This window comes from Medicago truncatula, chromosome 5, assembly GCF_003473485.1.
Source record: "Medicago truncatula cultivar Jemalong A17 chromosome 5, MtrunA17r5.0-ANR, whole genome shotgun sequence".
NCBI lineage: Eukaryota > Viridiplantae > Streptophyta > Magnoliopsida > Fabales > Fabaceae > Medicago > Medicago truncatula.
This window is the reverse complement of record NC_053046.1, coordinates 40,763,104-40,782,571: the sequence shown is the minus strand read 5'-3', so window position 1 is coordinate 40,782,571 and position 19,468 is coordinate 40,763,104. Positions and strand designations below refer to the sequence as shown.

At 32.1% G+C, this 19,468-nt stretch overlaps 3 protein-coding genes across 3 annotated transcripts; 2 read left to right on the top strand and 1 right to left on the bottom strand.

The window, feature by feature from the left end:
• Positions 1 to 1,107: 1,107 nt before the first annotated feature.
• On the bottom strand, positions 1,108 to 5,036 carry LOC11437046 (protein JASON). The gene is made up of 7 exons (XM_024783609.2): positions 4,670 to 5,036; positions 4,416 to 4,464; positions 4,254 to 4,324; positions 2,885 to 3,132; positions 1,909 to 2,680; positions 1,742 to 1,824; positions 1,108 to 1,444 (listed from the first exon to the last, which is right to left on the bottom strand). Exons 1-7 carry the CDS (start codon positions 4,820 to 4,822, stop codon positions 1,396 to 1,398), a joined length of 1,425 nt encoding a protein of 474 aa, XP_024639377.1. The 5' UTR covers positions 4,823 to 5,036; the 3' UTR covers positions 1,108 to 1,395.
• Positions 5,037 to 11,159: 6,123 nt separating this feature from the next.
• LOC11431497 (coniferyl alcohol acyltransferase) lies at positions 11,160 to 13,064 on the top strand. Its single transcript, XM_003617325.3, has 2 exons — positions 11,160 to 11,662; positions 11,762 to 13,064. The coding sequence occupies exons 1-2, from the start codon at positions 11,240 to 11,242 to the stop codon at positions 12,758 to 12,760; spliced, it is 1,422 nt and encodes a 473-aa protein (XP_003617373.1). The 5' UTR covers positions 11,160 to 11,239; the 3' UTR covers positions 12,761 to 13,064.
• Positions 13,065 to 16,632: 3,568 nt separating this feature from the next.
• Positions 16,633 to 17,904, top strand: LOC120580696 (TMV resistance protein N-like). The gene is made up of 2 exons (XM_039834764.1): positions 16,633 to 16,720; positions 17,330 to 17,904. Exons 1-2 carry the CDS (start codon positions 16,633 to 16,635, stop codon positions 17,902 to 17,904), a joined length of 663 nt encoding a protein of 220 aa, XP_039690698.1.
• Positions 17,905 to 19,468: the final 1,564 nt, after the last annotated feature.

The window sequence follows — 19,468 nt, the reverse complement described above, 5'->3', positions numbered from 1 at the left end:
TTGACAAACTACTATAATACCAAAAATTTATATCATCTTTTAGAGTCTAATTTTTATTTCTTTGGACTCTTCATGGAATGTTATTTGCTAAGGATTAACATCACAATTTTTTTTTTTTTTTCAATCTAACTTTTTAGGAATCATGGTTGGTTGCTCGTGATTTTGACAAACCATGACGAAGCCAAACACTATATCGTTTTTGAGTCTAGTTTTTTATTTTCTCAATATCCATCTATTAATGTAATACTATTTGTTAAGAATCAACGTCCCAGTTCTTTCCAAATCTAAAATTTTAAGAATGCCAAATATTGATGAAGATAATGAGTATGGATAGGGACCACTAGGATTTAAAGTTTTTCAATTATTTTGTATTAAGGAATAAATCTTGTAAACAAATCTAAAGAAAAAAGGTCTTCAAAGCCAACATTTTGTGACATAAATGATCAAGTTGAGAATCAAAGATAAATGACTAATTTAAATCTTAAAATTATGTTACGACACTTGCGAAAATAATTTTTTTTGTAGAAATAAAGTTGACTAGAGCTTACTCCACTAGTCTGGAGTGGATCTTAAGAGGATGGCTGAAGTTTTACTTTGATTTAAATCCAGTACATCTAAAGTGCACATACTTTTACATTTGAAAATTTGTTTACAAAAAATCTCAATTCTTTATCTCGAATACAAATTTAGAAGAAGATTTTTTGTTGCAAAGTTTGGTTCAGTATTTTTTATTATGCGAAGCCTAGTGAAAGGATAACAAATGAAGGGACGATGGCCTTTTTTATCTTTATCAACTAAAGTGAACCAAGCAATCAAAGAGGACCGCTCCAAGCCTTTCTAATCATTGTTTTCCGTACGACTCTAATTGCTTTAATTTAACAAGCAACATTCATCAAAATTCAATGTTGGTAGTATTCCCAATCAAATCTCAGGATATTCAAAGTATGATCAGCAGAAAACTCCACGAGAAAAATCTCAGTCGTTTGATTAACTTCACGATTGCCACTAAATTAATCAAACTGTATTAGCAGTTAGATTAATCAAACGACAGATATTTTGACAGAGAGGCAAAAGGGCCGAGGACACCGCATTAAGCTTCCTATCATGTTCATTGAAAACTTTCATTTCTATTACTTTTCCAGTAAATGAAGGTTCTCCATAATATTTGTTTCCACGAGGATGGAACTGTACTGTCACAAATAGCCTGATAGTTCTAATTAAAACCTCAAAATTTCTATAATCAATCAGCATATTGAATGATAAGTTTATTGTAGTCCCTAAATTTGAACGATTTCTAATATAAGAGGGGATAGTTGGTTGGGATGGATCAATGGACATGTACATGTTTCAAAAACACCACTGATCGTGGATGATTGTTGCCGAGACTGTTGAGTATCACTCCTCAATCTCCTCAAATGCCACTGGTTTTGCAATAGCAAGTTTCCTGTAAGGTGATAACAACAAATTAAATGGACATTGTAAATACATTAAGATATTAAGAATCAACTATTAACAGATATCCAACAATAACACTCAGCGGTGCAAAGTGCAAACTAATGAAACGGCAAATTCCTCATTAAATTGAAATAACAAGTAGATTTGTCACACAGACATGTCAAGCAAATGAGCATTCTTTGTTGATTTGTAATCATCACAGCGTGCTAAACTCGAGTTAAATTTCAAGCAACATAGATGAATCATTAATGTTTGAGGATAGCATGAACAGATGTTTTAGGGATACCTTTGAGAGACAAAATTCTCCTCAGACAGTGCTTTATCCAACCTCTCTTCGAATGGTGTAGCATGCCACTTTACCATCTGGTCCTGGAAACAATCAGCACTAATCAGATGCAGAATATTTAGATTTAAATACTCTTTCAAATAGGAAATAATGATTACAAGGCATACCTCCTTGTACTTCTTAGTTGAGTTGGGTATGCCATTACCAATGCGCCACTTAGGAGGAGAAATATGAGAATTCTTATCTTCATTCAACTGAGCAGAAACTACCCCAATAATAGGCCTGTCAGCAGATTGCGGGATCTTGCAATCAGCAGTCTCCATTTCCTCATTTTCACCTTCCATAATGATTGATGCGGGTTTTAACCAAGACGACAAACTTGCTTCGATCTTAGATTCAGTTTCATTTTCGATTTTCTTCAGACCTTTTTCAGGGGCAGGAGTTTGATTTTGATCTCGCTCAATAGAATCACCCAGCTCACTTAAATCTTGCTCAGGGTTAAAAACCTGCTCTTCAAGTAACTTGCTAAGGAAGATATTCTGACCTGGGTTGCAATTTGGATAGATGAACTGGGACCGTACACGATGCTTACCATCATATAAATCTTCTAATGATGTAGGGTACACAGTCCCAGGTGTTTGCATATCATCAAACAACTTCAATGGGGTAGGATAAGGTGATTGTTTACATGCACTTTGGCTATCTGGTGACTTGTTTTTCTTCATATGCCAATCATCTGGCGGGCTTTGATAAGATACCAAGTCACATTCACATTTAAAACGTACGGATTTGTTCTGCTTCTGAGTGTCTGCGGCTGGCCAAGGTGTAACTGAAGCTTCATTCTTTCTAGTCTTATATGCAGTATGAATACTCCTTGTCCAACTCCCTTCCACATAGTCAGGAGAGTCATGTTGAGTTCCTTGTGCCTTGAAGACAAAGCTGCAAAAGAAATTAAGATCTCAGGTTCTAGTTCTATAACTTCTATGTAATATAAAAAATAGACAAGTTTTAGCCAACGAAATACATCCAGTAAAAAAAAAAACCACCAAAATACATCTCCACCATTCAGTCAAAATACAATACAGCATATCCATTTCAAAAATACCAAAACAGAAAGAGACAGGGGGACTATTTGAAGGGCACCTGCTAGGTGTGTGCTCAAAAGAATCCGTGCTATCTCCCAATTCTTGGCAAATTTTAATGGGAGTTGGTGGGTCAACTAGCGGGACATTCAGCTGAAGTTTCTCAACAGATGTATTGGGAAGCCAGGAATGAAACCTTAAAGGGTCAGAATCACTATCGCAAACAGGTGACACTTTCAGTTTCGCCGATGTTTTGCGTATTTCAGCAGGTGTTCCTGCTATTGTACCACAAGCTTTAAGAAACTTGACCTGCAAAATGAGTGACTTAGAAGTACTTAAAAAACAATACTGAGTTGCATAGATACAACTTTAGGCAATGCAAACAAAACAGCATATATAAGTTGAGGATAGCTTTTCCTAAACAACATGACACAGTAGTAATGACTTATGACATTTCATAATTGAAGAAAAGAAAGCTAAGTGAGGGTCCTAGATTAATCATTATTCGATTGTTTTCATTTGAATCTCGTAAGGTTTATAAAATAACTTTGAATTGCTCTCAGAAATGCAGCGCTTAGAAAGGATATATACCAAAACTCACATGATAATATATACCAAAATTCACCCCTGTCCATGAACAAATGCAGACTATAATAAAATTTGAGTAATGATATTTGAACAACCATTTGATACAACTTTTGTGACAACTTCTTTTTTCTCTCTTTTCATTGGTCAAAAACAATGGAGAGAGAAAAAGGAAGAGAGAGAGAATAAGAGAATAACGTGAGTATGAGAGAGAAAGTTGTCAAAAAGTTGTCACAAAGTGGTTGTACAAATATCATTTCTCATAAAATTTACATATCAGTTTGCATATTCATTTACGCATGTTGATACCAGGGTTTTAAATAAAGATTCACGATACAATATGAGCTGCGGCAAAATAGTTTTTGATGTTGCTTAGACTGCAATGCAACTACAATTGAAGTCACATCAATCACATATCAAGGATTGTAATAAATTCACTATTACTGCAATTTTTATTTAAAACCTAAGCAGACAAATTCACTAGTAGACTGCTATTTAAAACCCTAGTAGACAAATGCAACTGCAATGCAACTATTACCGCAACTGCAATTCAAAACCCTAGTAGACAAAGGGCTTGTTTGGATTGACTTATTTGAGCTTATCTACCGACATAAGTTTTGTTAGATTGTTTGGGACAACTTATGAAAACAGCTGAAGATAATGTTATTAAGTTGTTTTCAGCTTATTTTCATAAGTTCAACAAGATATCTTATGAAAACAGCTTACAACTTATGCGAAAACAATTTACTTTATTTTATCTTTTTCTATAGAAATAGCTTATGTGGTATAAGCATATCCAAACAGGACTAAATTCACTACAGGAAAAACTCAGTATGAACAAATACCTCATCTCTAAGTCCCTGATCATAATCCTGAGTCCCCACATCAGCATTCCGAGCTAAACCTTCTTTCTCTTCTGAAAAACCAAAACACAAATCACTAAATAACCACTAAAAAAATCAAAACAAAAACAAAAAGCTGAAAATAAGAGATTAACAGAAAAATACCTTTTGATACTATAGATGACAAACGATTCCACGAAATCAACACATCCTGCTTTACAACATCAACATTTTTAATTAATAATAATTTTCATTATAAACCTAATATTCGATAATTTTGAAAATTTAAAAATTCATGCATAATTTCTACAATTTCTTGCAATTTACAATATCAAAATCAGCTGAAAATGAGAAATTCGAAATTGAATGAACAAAATGATGAAAGAAAAATCTTGGGAAATCTTTAGGGAGAGAGTTACGGCGGTGGAGCGAGGAGGATTTGAAATGAAAAGAGGTGGAGGAGGGTGGCGATTATCGTCTCTGATTCCGAAGAAGCACTGCATAGCTGCTTTAACGGAACGGAAGAAGAATCGTAACAGAAAACCTAATCCACGTTTCACAAGCCACAACATATCACGATGATTTTGCAATGTGATTTTCTTTCTTCTGTTTCAGTTCGTTTCAAAATCGAGAAAGAATAGAGCATTCAAGAAATGTTTTATTTTACGTTACTACTCAAAATATTTTGAATTTCCAACTATGAGGGGGAAATTAAAATCATATTGTAACATCTCATTTGGATATCACAATTTCACAAAAACCACAAAAACTTTAATAACACAAAATGAATTTCAAGACACCACACTTGTCTACGTGGATTTCTAGCACTATGGTATTTGACCAACAAAAAAAAAAAAATCAAATCAACGATTCGATGAGTCTGACATTCCAATCCAAATTGATCGATTAAATTGATTTTGTTTTTTTCTTTTCGTGTTTGGATCAAAACTAAACCAAATCAATTCAATTTGATATTGGGTATCGATTTCACTTCATTTAAAATTGATCATTCGAGACTCAAACCAAATCTATATATTTTATTATTATTGTTTTCATTTCAAATTATATTAGCAATTTCAACTTCTTTTTTTAAAGATTGGTAATTTTCTCTTAAAAACATGTTGGACTCGTATATTTATTTTATCATTATATTATTATTATTTTCATTATATTGTTCTTTCAATTTGATTTCCTCAAAATTCAAATTCTCATTTTGTCAATTTACAATAATAATATATTTTTACAATATATTATGTTGGACTCTTGGAATTTACAATATCAAAATCAACTGTCACCATCCAACAGGTTGAAACTTCTCCCCGAACCGACACCTCAAAATTCAAAAACTTATCATCATTGTTTCTCGCACCAAGTACAATGCTCCAAAAGATAATCAAAGGCCAAACCATTTGAGACATTGAGAAACACTTGTTTGATCACAAACATAAATATATGTCATTTAGGCACACACATAAATGGAAAAAGTATGAAAGAGAGAGGAGTTATATATCTTTTTGAAATAATTAAATGGAGGATCATATTCCCGAACCTCTTTTGGACACATTAAGTTGATCCCATACAAACCATTACTCGATTTTTTTTTTTTGCGACCCTGTTCTGATTTTTTTTTTCAGATATGACCCCCAATGAGATATATATACATAAATGACCCTCTTTCTGTTTTTTTTTTTTACTGCCAAAATGCGCCGCGTGTCACTCCCTGATTTGCTGACTTTTTTATTATTTAATGATTACCGCCATGCGAAAAAAATTTGATATGGACCTGGTGGGAATTGAACATGCACATACAACCCAAATGCTTTCGGGTTTACCACGAAGCTATCATGAGCAAGTTGATATTTTCACAATCTAACAAATATTAATATTAACATTACGTATAGTTTCACATGTATATTTTTTTTTTGTTACAAGGCTAAAACACATCAATAGTATAGTATATATATTTTTTGAAGATATAAAAATGAAATATATTAACAAAATGCATTGAAAATATCATCAATTAATGTTTTAATGTACTACTCCTTAGAGTATAAATATTGAAAAAAATGTGCCTCTAGGTGTTGGTTTTTAAGTCGAAACAAGCATCTAGGTTTTTTCAAGTTTTTTTTACAATATTTTTCAAAACTTGTTTTGACCGCCAATTTGAAAGGGTAGTTATTTATTTTTTTAAAATAATATTTGTATGATCATTTTGAAATACTATTTCCTCTTTTTATTGAACCAAAATAATACAGAAAAAATTAAAAAAATGGTCAAATAAAATGAAAATATGAGAAAAATAGAATTGTTTCAAAATAATAGTACAAATATATTTTCTCTCTTTTTTATTTTTAAAGTCAAGACAAGCATATAGGGTTTTTCAAAGGGTCATTATAAATGTACACCCCATATGATTTACATACACATAATTTCAAAGAGTTGTGTTATTTGAACATCTATTTATATGACAACCTTTGTGACAACCAAAGTTTTACAAAGAAAATGAGAGATTGACACACAAACCAAAGCAATAGAGAGAGAAAGTAACAACATAATGTGAGTATGTGAGAGAAAATTATCACAAAAACTATCAAAAGTTGTTCAAATATCATTTCTCAATTTCAAAATATTGGATTTATCTCTACCACATGCAGCATTTACCATAAATGTTCACATGGCTACTTGACAATGTATTGTAGTGTGACCCTACACAATGACTTCGGTGAGTATTATTCATTTATTTTTAAAGTCAAGACAAGCATATAGGGTTTTTCAAAGGGTCATTATAAATGTACACCCCATATGATTTACGTACACATAATTTCAAAGAGTTGTGTTATTTGAACATCTATTTATATGACAACCTTTGTGACAACCAAAGTTTTACAAAGAAAATGAGAGATTGACACACAAACCAAAGCAATAGAGAGAGAAAGTAACAACATAATGTGAGTATGTGAGAGAAAATTATCACAAAAACTGTCAAAAGTTGTTCAAATATCATTTCTCAATTTCAAAATATTGGATTTATCTCTACCACATGCAGCATTTACCATAAATGTTCACATGGCTACTTGACAACGTATTGTAGTGTGACCCTACACAATGACTTCGGTGAGTATTATTCATTTATTTTAGAAGAGGTGATACAAATTATTCAGGTGACTTTGATGACGGGCGAACATTTATTTATTTTTATTTTAAAATAAACGATATTCATTTAAATTGATAGAGTACCTCAATACAATACAAATTTATTAAAAATAAAAAGGTTGAATCTGCGAACAAACTCATAACATCCATGTTAATAACATAAAACGACAAAATACATAAGCCTACATATATGAATATATTAAAGTCTCTGGAATACTCATGCATTCAGATCCGCAACGTTGACGACGTCAAAATCATGGTTAGATCTGCACTTGATCGAAGCTAATTTGACAATATGAACTGAACAAACACTTGAAAAAGATGGGAAAGACAAACAACACTACACAAAGATGACAAACAAAATAATGTCTCATCAAGAAGACGAAATCACGAAAGAAAAACCTAAATTGATTTGAAAATCACTTATTTAAATAAAATTGAAAGAGAAAAACGATTTAGTATTTGTTTGGATTGGAGTTTAGCAACATATTATCGCGTCCTAAGCATATTAAACGTGAATTTTAAGAAGCTCAAAATTGTTGCTTCTTGTAGACATGCGGTGGGAGGGAGATCCACCACAATTTTAAACAGGCTTATAGAAGGGTGATTTGGGGTTAAAAAATTTATTTTAAACCACCTCTCTTTAGTGGATGAAGGAGAAGAAATTAAGATTTTAAATGACGGTTCACAAGAGAGAACATTTCTCAATTTTTATACAACGATTTTGATAACTTTATTATTTGGAAGATACTGGTTTTTTCTAGATTACCCTCTCTTATTTAGAGGGTATTTTACCCTCTCATGATATCAACCAATCAAAATGTAATATACATTGGCAACATTAAATGTCATAAATGAGTCAATTTTTTTCTAAAAAAAGAATCAATTATAATCATAAGGTAACTTTTAATACTTTTAATTTTTATTTAATTATAGACATGATTACATTAGAGATCCTTTATTTTATTTATTTGTTACACTTGGGTCCTTTATCTTTATTTTTTTTCACTTAGGTCTTTTATCTCTTATAAAAGCACATATACATCCTTTTTCTCATTTTTTTTTTTTATTAAAAAAAATACATAATTTTATTTTTTAAAATATCTTTTTATTAAAAATGAAACAAATCCAGAAATATGATGAAGATGTTCATCATCTTCATCTTCTTCCTTTGAATCTTCATCATCTTCATTGAATCAAAAAAATTTATACACAAATATATCTCCAAATATCATGAATTAATGTTATATTCACCTCAAATTTTCTTTTAAACACAAAAATCAAACCCCTATAGAAAAAGAGATTTAGTTTCATCACAAAAAAAATAGTTATATAAATTGTGAAAGCTGTATATTATTATTATTATTATTATTATTATTATTATTATTATTATTTTCTAACTCAATATTCAAGCCCGACATAAAAATAACCCCAAAATTGATAGCAGCTTTGCATATCAATTTTGTTGTTTTCAGAAAAATATTAACTTTCGTAAAGCCTAACCCCGCCGGTGACTAAGTCTCCACCATCCGCCTTGCAACATTTGTGAAATTAAGATTTTGATTTTTGTGTTTAAAATAAGATTTGAGGTGAATATAACATTAATTCACGATATTTGGAGATATATTTTAGTACAATTTTTTTGGCAAAATTATACTTTTAGTCCTTTAATTTAATTTCAGGTAACAGTTTGGTCCTTTATCTTTTTTTTCATTTCAATTTGATCCTTTTTGTCCATTTTCATATACATTTTCAAGCTTCAAATCTAATATTCTTATGCAAACATAGACGAGGATCATAGATTTGAAGACTGAAGGACCATATGAAAATGGACAAAAAGGACCAAATTGAAATGAAAAAAAGATAAAGGACCAAACTGTTACCTGAAATTAAGTTAAGGGACTAAAAGTGTAATTTTGCCAATTCTTTTTTTTTATTTAAGGAAGATGATGAAGATTCAAAGGAAGAAGATGAAGATGATGAACATTTTCATCATATTTTTGGATTTTTTTTTTCAGTTTTAATAAAAATATATTTTTAAAAACAAAATTATGTTTTTTTTAATAAAAAAATGCGAAAAAATATGTATATGTGCTTTTAAGAGAGATAAAAGACCTAAACGGGAAAAAATAAAGACAAAGGACTAAAGTGTTACAGATAAATAAGATAAAGGACCCATAATGTAATATTGCCTTAATTATATTTAGGTTTTCAATCTTAATTAATTTACACTACATGACTGACTTAGAACAATTAAAATTTCACATCAAATTTCTTTCATCTAAATGTCCTTAAATTTATTAGTTATATTCATAAAATTTATTCCTCCCATTTTGATTGTTCAATTTTGTCGTTCCCAACTGCCGCATTTTTCAATTTTCGTGAGATCGTCATGATTTCAAATATCGTGAGAATTACCGTTATTTCCAGTACAACGTCAGGTATGATGACTTGATTTTTCTTGGTTGTGAGGTAGTTAATTATAACAATTGAGTAAATCATCCGTTGTACTTTGAGGGCTGCTAGCAGGTGTTGCCGCTGTGATGTTGTGGGAGTTTGCTAGCATTTTTTTGGTTGCTGCTGAAATGGTTATGTGATGAGGCTTTTGTTCTTTTATTTGGACTTAAAAGGCTTTTGCTGATAGTGAGACAAGTCTATGCGTGTTAACATATTTTAGTAGGTTGACTCCTTAAATAAAAAAAATAAGTCACGATACCTGACGCGGTTCTAGAAACAACGACAATTCTCACGATAATTGGAAATTGCGGCAATTTGGAACGACAAAATTGAACAATCAAAACGTGAAGAAGAATGAAAAAGAAACAAAAATTGATCAATATGGAAGAATAAAGAAGAAGAAATTTGAAAGAAGGAGATGTTTTTGTTCTCACGTTCGGAGTTCTGGAATGAAAGAAAATTTATGAATGTAAATGATGAATTTAAGGACATCCAGATGAAAGAAATTTGATGTAAAATTTTTATTTGTTATAAGTCTTGTAATGTAAATTAATTAAGATTGAACACCTTAATATAAAAAAAAATTAAATCATTTTTTGTTTAAAAAAAAAATTAAATAAAAATTAAAAGTGTTAAAAGTTACCTTATCATTAAGATTAACTCTCCTTCAAAAAAATAATAATTAAGATTAACTCATTTATTTTTAGAAAAAATCTACTCATTTATTTGACATTTAATGTTACTTATGTATATTACATTTTGATTGGTTGATATTATGAGAGGATAAATTACCCTCTAAACAAGAGAGGGTAACGTAAGCCTCACCAAGTTACTTCTTCCAATTCAATATATAAAACAAAGTTAAACCAACAATAACTGATGTATCTTATCATAATTTCATATCAATATTGATATGGGTTAAAAAAAAAAAAAAATCTCTCATTAGTCATTATAATTGTTGCAGTGATCACATTTTGCCGGCTATTGCATAGACGAAGTGCAGGACAAAACAAGAGGATTAGGATGGCTTCACTTAAGCTGCTGTATTAAGTTGTAGTATCTCTTGTGTTCCAATTTTGGTTACCAAGACAATTCAACTTATTTAAGTATCCTACAAGCTCCCAAAAAATATCCCATATATAAAATAAATCATTTTCACAAGATTGACTTTGATTAATCTACAATCACACAAAAAAAAAAAAAAAGATTGACTTTGAATCTGAATAATAATGATAAAATAAAGAATACCACCTACCAAAAATATCACATAGCGAATAAATACATGGATGCTACCCTTCTAAATTTTTCACCAAGTAAGGCAAAATCAACTAGTGGTGATACGTTTTCCATTTTGATTATTCTCACATCTAATCACTAAAATGAATATTGGAAAAGTAGAATTCAGTGTCAATATTACTAACGAGGAGGTAGTTGCAGCTACCAAAGCAATGCAAGAACATAGGCTAGCACTATCAAATCTTGATTTACTACTTCCCCCTGTTAGTATTGGTGTGTTCTTTTGCTACAAAAATCCTATGATTACTATTGGCACCACCAATAACACTATTGTGGGGTGCTTGAAAAATTCCTTAGCTGAAGCTCTTGTTTCTTACTACGTATTTGCTGGTGAAATGGTTACTAACTCCATGGGTGAACCTGAGCTACTTTGCAATAACCGTGGTGTGGATTTTGTTGAAGCTGTTGCTGATGTTGAGTTGCAATCTCTCGATTTGTATAAGCCAGAGGAAACCATTGAAGGGAAGCTTGTTCCAAAGAAGAAATATGGTGTACTTGCTGTTCAGGTGAAAGTTTTTAATATTTGTTCATATTTACAAAAACATTTTGATCTCAAGGGATTATTAGAATAGTGAAAGAATTATTATCATCTTGTAACTGTGCAGGCAACTTGGATGAAATGTGGTGGGTTAGTAGTGGCGTGCAATTTTGACCATCGAATAGCCGACGCCTATTCTGCAAACATGTTTCTTGTATCATGGGCCGAGATAGCCCGATCGAGCAATAACAAGTCTTTGATCCCAACAACACAACCTTGTTTTCAAAGGTCCCTTCTGACCCCAAGACACCCACCTTCCATCCATCCTTCACTCTATGACATGTACATCCCCATCTCGGATCTACCTCCACCACCTGAATCCAAGCCCGAATTAGATATTAAAACCAACCCACTAATAAGTCGCATGTACTACGTAACAAGCGAAGAACTCAACACCATGCAGTTACTAGCCAACACAAATAATAGTGGAAGCGTTAAGCGCTCAAAACTTGAATCGTTTTCTGCTTTCTTGTGGAAAATGGTTGCATCAGCCGCTTCAACCAATAGTGAAAATGTTGTTGCAAAAATGGGGATTGTGGTTGACGGAAGAAAGAGATTAAGCAACGGTGACAAAAACAAAGAAGAGTTTATGAGTTCGTATTTTGGGAATGTGCTTTCAACTCCCTATAGTTGTAGATTAATAGAAGAACTTGTTGAAAAGTCGTTATGTTGGGTGACAGAGCAAGTTCATGAGTTTGTGGAGGTTGCGGACACGGAAGAACATTTCTTGGGACTAATTGATTGGGTGGAAGAGCATCGACCGGTTCCGGGATTGGCAAGGATTTATTGCGGAGTAACTGGTGGAGCAGATGGACCGACATTTGTGGTGTCTTCTGGGCAAAGGTTTTCAGAGTCGAAGGTAGATTTCGGATGGGGGAAGCCCGTGGTTGGATCTTATCATATTCCTTGTGGTGGTGATGCGGGCTACGTTATGCCAATGCCTAGTCCTAAAAGGAATGGTGATTGGTTGCTCTACATGAATCTTCCTAAGGAATACTTGCATTTCATGGTGGCTGAAGCTCCCCATTTCTTTAGACCAATCTCATGGGATTATCTTCTCAATTAAAGTTTTTTATTACTCAATTCATTTGGTTGCTGTATACTCAAAAATTTAAAGGCCTAAAGTCCTAGTTTAGGCTGGTCCTAAAGGAGCGTGCCCGAATCTAACTAGGAACAATAAATCCGATGAGTTTCCTAACCACACAAAGACCAAAAAGGGTGATAGAAGCTTGAATAAAAGCCATGAAGTCCACGGCACTTATCCGACTTCATAGACAAAAATGACATCTTTGAATTTCTAGATATGGACATATATATGATCACTAAGCTTGATAACTACTTCTTTAGAGGGTGAATTTTTCATTATTTAACCGTTTTTTTGGTATTTTAAGGATACGATTTGTCGATTACATCCTTTGTCAATTGTTCTTATCTTTTATTCAATAAAACTAATTAATGCTATCTATTTAGAATAAAGTTTGTTTTTTTTAAACAAAAATTTCAAGTGCAAAGTAAAATAACATATTTGAGAGAAGAAAAATAAAAGACTCCATTAATGTTCAAAAGGAAGAAAAAGTGGAAGACTCATTGAAACTGCTGATGAAAGGTGAAGAGGGAGCAATAGTTGAAGACTTATTTGGTAAAATACAAGAACAATAACAAGATGACAATGAAGAAGAAATTTTTTCATCAATATAATTTTTATATTGACTTAAAATAACTAAAAAGATATGCACAATATTTAGAAAATTAACAAATGTTTGTTATGAGAGAGAGAGCGTGCAAAAAAAAGTAATTTATTGATGGATTAAAATGAGGGTATAATAGGAAGAAAATGTGCAAAAATACACGTCGCTATTTTGGTGTTAATTTTCTAAAAAGACACTTAAAAAGGAACGGAGGAAGCATGTGACACTAGCGGAAAGACAGACACTCATGTGTCCGTCTTTCTGCTATTTTTATTGCGCTAACTTGTGTAGATTATCAACTATATTTTATATAAATTTTGCGTGTAAATTACAAACGATTTTTTATATAAATTTTTGATATAAACTAAAATTATAAGTATAGATATTTGTGACTTTCAAATGTAACAAACTCAACAAACCATATTTTTTTTTCAATGACAACAATAACATAACAAAAATTCTCATCTTTTTTAATAACACCATCAATATAACATTATTATAGAAAAAGATTGTTTAAAAATATAATTAGAATAACAAAAAATACGGTCCGAAATCCCCTATTCTCTTAACATATAGTATAGATAAATTTGAATGTTGAAGATAACAAAAAACAAACTTTGTTTAAAAAGAAACAAACTTTATTTAGAAAAATTCAAACTTTAGTTTTCCAAATACATAAGATTAATTGGTTTTATCGAAAAAGATAAGAATAACTAAGAAAGAGTTTAATTGACAAATTATATCTTTAAAATAACAAAATAACAAAAACGCTAAATCTTTAGTCAAACAACACTATTTTGTTTTATACTCAAAAAAAAAAAAAAAAAAAGAGTTTGATTACATATGCTATAAATGACTCTACACACCACTTCACCACAACATAACTGCTCACTCCAATCCTTAATCGCGCGCTTTCCTCCGTCGCTGGTTTTCCCACGTCCACGGTAATACTACTCCGATTACACTACTTTTAACATGCTCTAATTATTTATCAATTCATTATTCCATCATTTTTCACCATGTTGTAGAATAATTTACATGAATGCAAGATGAACTTATCATTATTGATCCCTCAAAAAAAAAAAAAAAAGAACTTATCATTATTGATGCATTGCACATATACTATAATTTCTGTTTTCTTTTTTCTTCAATAAAATTATAATATAATGCTTTCAGTTAGTTTTCCTGTTATTGTACAAATTTGTCTAATAATATGTCAATTTTAATATGATGATTTCAGTTAGTTTTTCTGTGACTTGTGTACAAAAAATGTGAATACAAGTTGGTATATAACAGTGAGTTCTTCGGTGGTCCACCGTGAACCACTAAAAAATTATAGAAATTTCATAGCGGTTGATGATACTATTCAAAAATTAAAAGTTAAAATTCATCATTTCTCATATTTACGGCTAAGACGGTGACTTAAACGATGTCGGTTTAATACCGGCTATCTATTTATTTTCCATTGTTTTAATCAAATCAGTATCAATTAAGTCATTATTTCAATCGTAAAAATAAGAACCATTATCAAGAGACAACCTCTTTTGTTGTTTTGTAGTTTTAATTTTTAAACATTTTGTAATACTAGTCCACGGTGGACCACTTGTTAAGGTGGTCCATATTAGAATTTCTCATCATATTATTCCTCCAATTTATGCAGCAAGCCAAGTAGTAGTAGTGTTTGTGATTATTGGTTCTTGTATCTGTGTGGATAAAATATATTCAAGAACTGTCGTATGCGAAACATTGCAGGCTTTCAAGTATGACAAATAGCGTGTTTAGTTCGAATAAAAAACGTGGTGGAAATGATGGCAATGAAGAAGAGCGAAGGCGAATGCTCCATTGTATGCATATGCAGATGATTATGGCTGCGGCTGCATTGATATGTATCTATTACCTGAAATATTTGGAAGAAAGTGACAGTGAAAGTGAAGACACAGACACAGATAGTGATACGGATACTGATAGTGATACCGAAACTGAAAGTACTTGAAGGACAAACCAAGTTCCTGATCAATAGAAAAGGAAACAACTGCGGCGTGTTTTACTTCTTTTCTGCTAATTTCCTTTTGCATTTGTGGTTTGTTTTAGTTTTACGTGAATCAAACATTTTGGTATTTTGTTTTTGATGAACTTCTGAAGTCTCAGTATAAGCATTTCTGATCTCTAGTTTTTCTTTCCCTTTCAAAATATTGGTTTTCGCAGCATTTACCATAAATGCTTATATGGCAAGTGTTGACCTGAGAAAAAAATGGTGTGACATTCTCATCTCTTGTGCCAGCCAGCAATGATAACATGTGCTTTTGCATTGGAGGCAGAGAGAAGGACTAAAACAAAACATGTTCTATGTGTGAAACAAAAAAAAGTGTAAATATAAAGACTTTTTTTTTTTTTTTTTTTTTTCTTGCACTCATATCATATGCAAATATACTATTGACGTGCGTCTGTAGTTGAAAATTTGAACATAACAGATCTGAACTGACTGATAATGAGAATGAATAGAATATTGATGCAAATTTTAATATTGTGGCAGTCTACTAATTTAAGTTTTAAATTAGCTGAAATAGTACATCAATAAATAACTCAATAAGCGTACCTTTTGAAAGTTTTAAACAAACAAAAAAAAAAACTCACGTTTTACGCACACCATATATAACTATATAAGCATGTTTAAGAAGCACAATCTTCTAGTTCAGATTTTCGTTTTTTGTACAAGATATCATATAAATGTTCCAAGAAACTTCATATATAGTTCATATTTCATGGTACCCAGCTGCTTGATTCGTCGAGACTGTTCTGTTACTAAATAAAAATTCTCATCTCTCCCTCCCTCTCTCAAGTGTCTTCCGTTTTGTTCTTTTCTGTTCACCATGTCTATGGAAAATATGGAGACCAATCACGTGGTTTTACCTATGATGTTTTCCTTAGTTTCAGAGGGGAAGATACGCGGCACAATTTTATCGGTTATCTTCGCGATGCATTGCGGAAGAGGGGAATCAATCCATTCTTTGATGATAAGAATCTGAGAATAGGGGAAGATATATCACCTGCACTTTTAAAAGCCATTGAAGAATCTAAGATCTCAGTTATTGTTTTTTCGGAGAATTATGCATCTTCGAGGTGGTGCCTTGGTGAACTAGTGAAGATCATCAAATGCATGAAAAGAAACAATAAACAAACTACTTTCCCAATTTTTTACTGTGCTGATCTATCGGATGTACGAAACGAAAGAAATAGTTATGGGGAAGCCATGGTTGCTCATGAGAATAGGTTCGGAAAAGATTCAGAAAATATAAAAGCATGTAAAGCAGCATTGTCTGAAGCTGCAGACTTGAAAGGTCACCATATCCACAATTGGTATGTAACTACAACTTTGTTCTTATGTATGTACTTTGTTTGAACCTATATTTTAGGTGAAATAAATCTATAATTGTTTAACATGATTATTCATCCCAAGTTATAAATAGATATATCAGTGCAATTCTTACACCTAAAAGAACGTCAAAAATACATAAAAAAATTGCATTTTTTGCAGTACTTGTATTTTTTCTTTTATTTTTCATAAAAAATGTGCACAAGATTAAGAAACAGTGTGTTGAATTTCTACAGGTTCGAAATCGATCATATTAGAGAGATTGTTGAAAAGGTTCATGCTAAGATAGCCCCCTAAACCTTCACTTGTTGGTGAGAATCCCGTTGGACTTGATCAACACATAGAAGAGGTCAAATCACTTCTGGACATGAAGCCTAATGACGACACTATATGTATGTTGGGTATATGCGGACTCGGTGGAATAGGAAAAACAGAACTTGCCAAAGCATTGTATAACAAAATTGTGCACCAATTTGAAGCTGCAAGTTTTATTGCCAATGTTAGAGAGAAATCAAACAAAATCAACGGCCCAGAAGATTTACACCAGACACTTTTACCAGAGATGTTTGAGCAGCCAGAAACCGAGCTGGGAAGATAAGTAAAGGAATCTATGAAATAAAATACAAGCTTGGAAGGAAAAAGGTTCTGTTGGTTCTTGATGATGTTGATGAGATGGAACAAATAGGAAATTTGGCAGGAGGAAGTGATTGGTTTGGTCCAGGTAGTACGGTCATTATAACTACAAGGGACAAAGGTTTGCTTGTAGGTACTCATTCTTTTGTAGTTCAAAGTATTTATGAAATGACTGAACTTAGTGATCAACATTCTCTTGAGTTGTTTTGTCGAAATGCCTTTGGAAAAAGCAATCCTGAAACAGGATATGAAGCCACGTCTTCTCGTGCGGTTGGTTATGCAAAAGGTCTTCCATTGGCTTTAAAAGTAATAGGCTCCAATTTGGCTACTAGAAAAAGTTTAAAAGCTTGGGAGCATGCGTTGAAAGATTATGAGAGGATTCCTCGTAAAGGGATTCAAGATGTGCTAAAAGTAAGCTATGATGTGTTGCAGCCGTATGCTCAGAGTGTTTTCCTAGATATAGCTTGCTGCTTCAAAGGGGGAAGAATAGAATATTTTGAAGAGATACTAGCTTGATGAATTCAGCGCAACATCTAATATTGAAGAGCTTGTTAATGAATTTCTCAAATAATCAAATCTATCACCAAAACAATGCCTGATCTGTGCAAAGTTGAAAATTTGAGAGAATTGTGATAGGAAACTAGATATAGGCCTTAGCCCAATAGAGAGTAAGAAGATATTCTCTAAATAAATATTAGTAAAGATATTTATATTAGAAATATATAATAAAGATATTATTTGATAATATATCCTTGGTAGTATTCTATATAAGTAAATCTGTAGAGGGAGTTCTAGGTAAGCAATTAGATTATTTGTTAGTAGCCTTTTAGGGCCGGCAGCAAGAGACTTTGCTGAGGAGCTTTGCTCTGGAACTTGTAACTCTTTTCTTTATTCCATCTACTTAATAATATTCACCACTATTCTCTAGTTTCTATTGATTTCTTCTTTGTTATTGGCTCTGCTCTATCAAATTGCGACTTGAGAATCGTAAGAATCTAACAACAGTTCATGAATCCATTGGATTTCTCAAACATCTTGTCATCTTAAGTGCTTTGGGAAGCATCAAACTTGAAAGTTTTGTGCAAAGAATGTTTTTACCATCTCTGGAAGTCCTTGACCTTAATTTGTGTGTAAAACATAAACACTTCCCAGATATAGTGAACAAGATGAATAAACCATTGAAGATTTATATGAAAAATACCCCTATTAAGAAGCTGCCAAATTCCATTGATAATCTTATTGGACTTGTTTCAATAGAGATGCCATATAGCAAGAATCTCAAATATCTACCAAGTAGCATATTCACATTACCAAATGTTGTTGCTTTTAAATTTGGAGGATTTTCTAAACTTGGTGAATCTTTCAGAAGATTTCTACCTGATAGACAAGAAGCCAATGAAAGTTCAACAGTAAAAGCGATGCATTTTGGAAATAGCGGTTTGTCAGATGAAGATATTCAGGAAATTCTCATATATTTTCCAAAATTAGAAAAATTGATTGCTTCAGATAACAATTTGGTCTCCCTCCCTGCATGCATTAAAGAGTCTGATCACTTGACAAAACTTGATGTCAGTGGTTGCAATATGCTTCAAAAAATTCCTGAATGTACCAACTTGAGCATTCTGAATGTTCATGGTTGTGTGAAGCTTGAACATATTTCAGAGTTGCCATGCACTATTCGAAAAATCGATGCAAGAGATTGCATCCACTTGACTAGAGAGACATCAGACATGCTATGGGATCAGGTACATAACCTCTTCATAGGTTGTTCTAAATTTATTAATTACACACATGTTCAACACAATTTTGGACTAAAATGTCGATGTTGTACTTGTAGTAGAATTTAGCTAAAATGACTAATTAACAAAGTAACGGAGGTGTAATTGTAGCTATGACAAACTATTGACCATGGAAATAATTGTCCGTATGTAGAGGTTTTTGATGCTACACACCTATACTGACGTGACCAATTTTTTTGTTTTTTCAATATGACAGGTGAAAAAAGAGAGGCGTGGATTACAAATTGTGATGCCTATTACCAAGGCTCCAGAATGTTTGGATTATAGGTGTATAGGAGGGA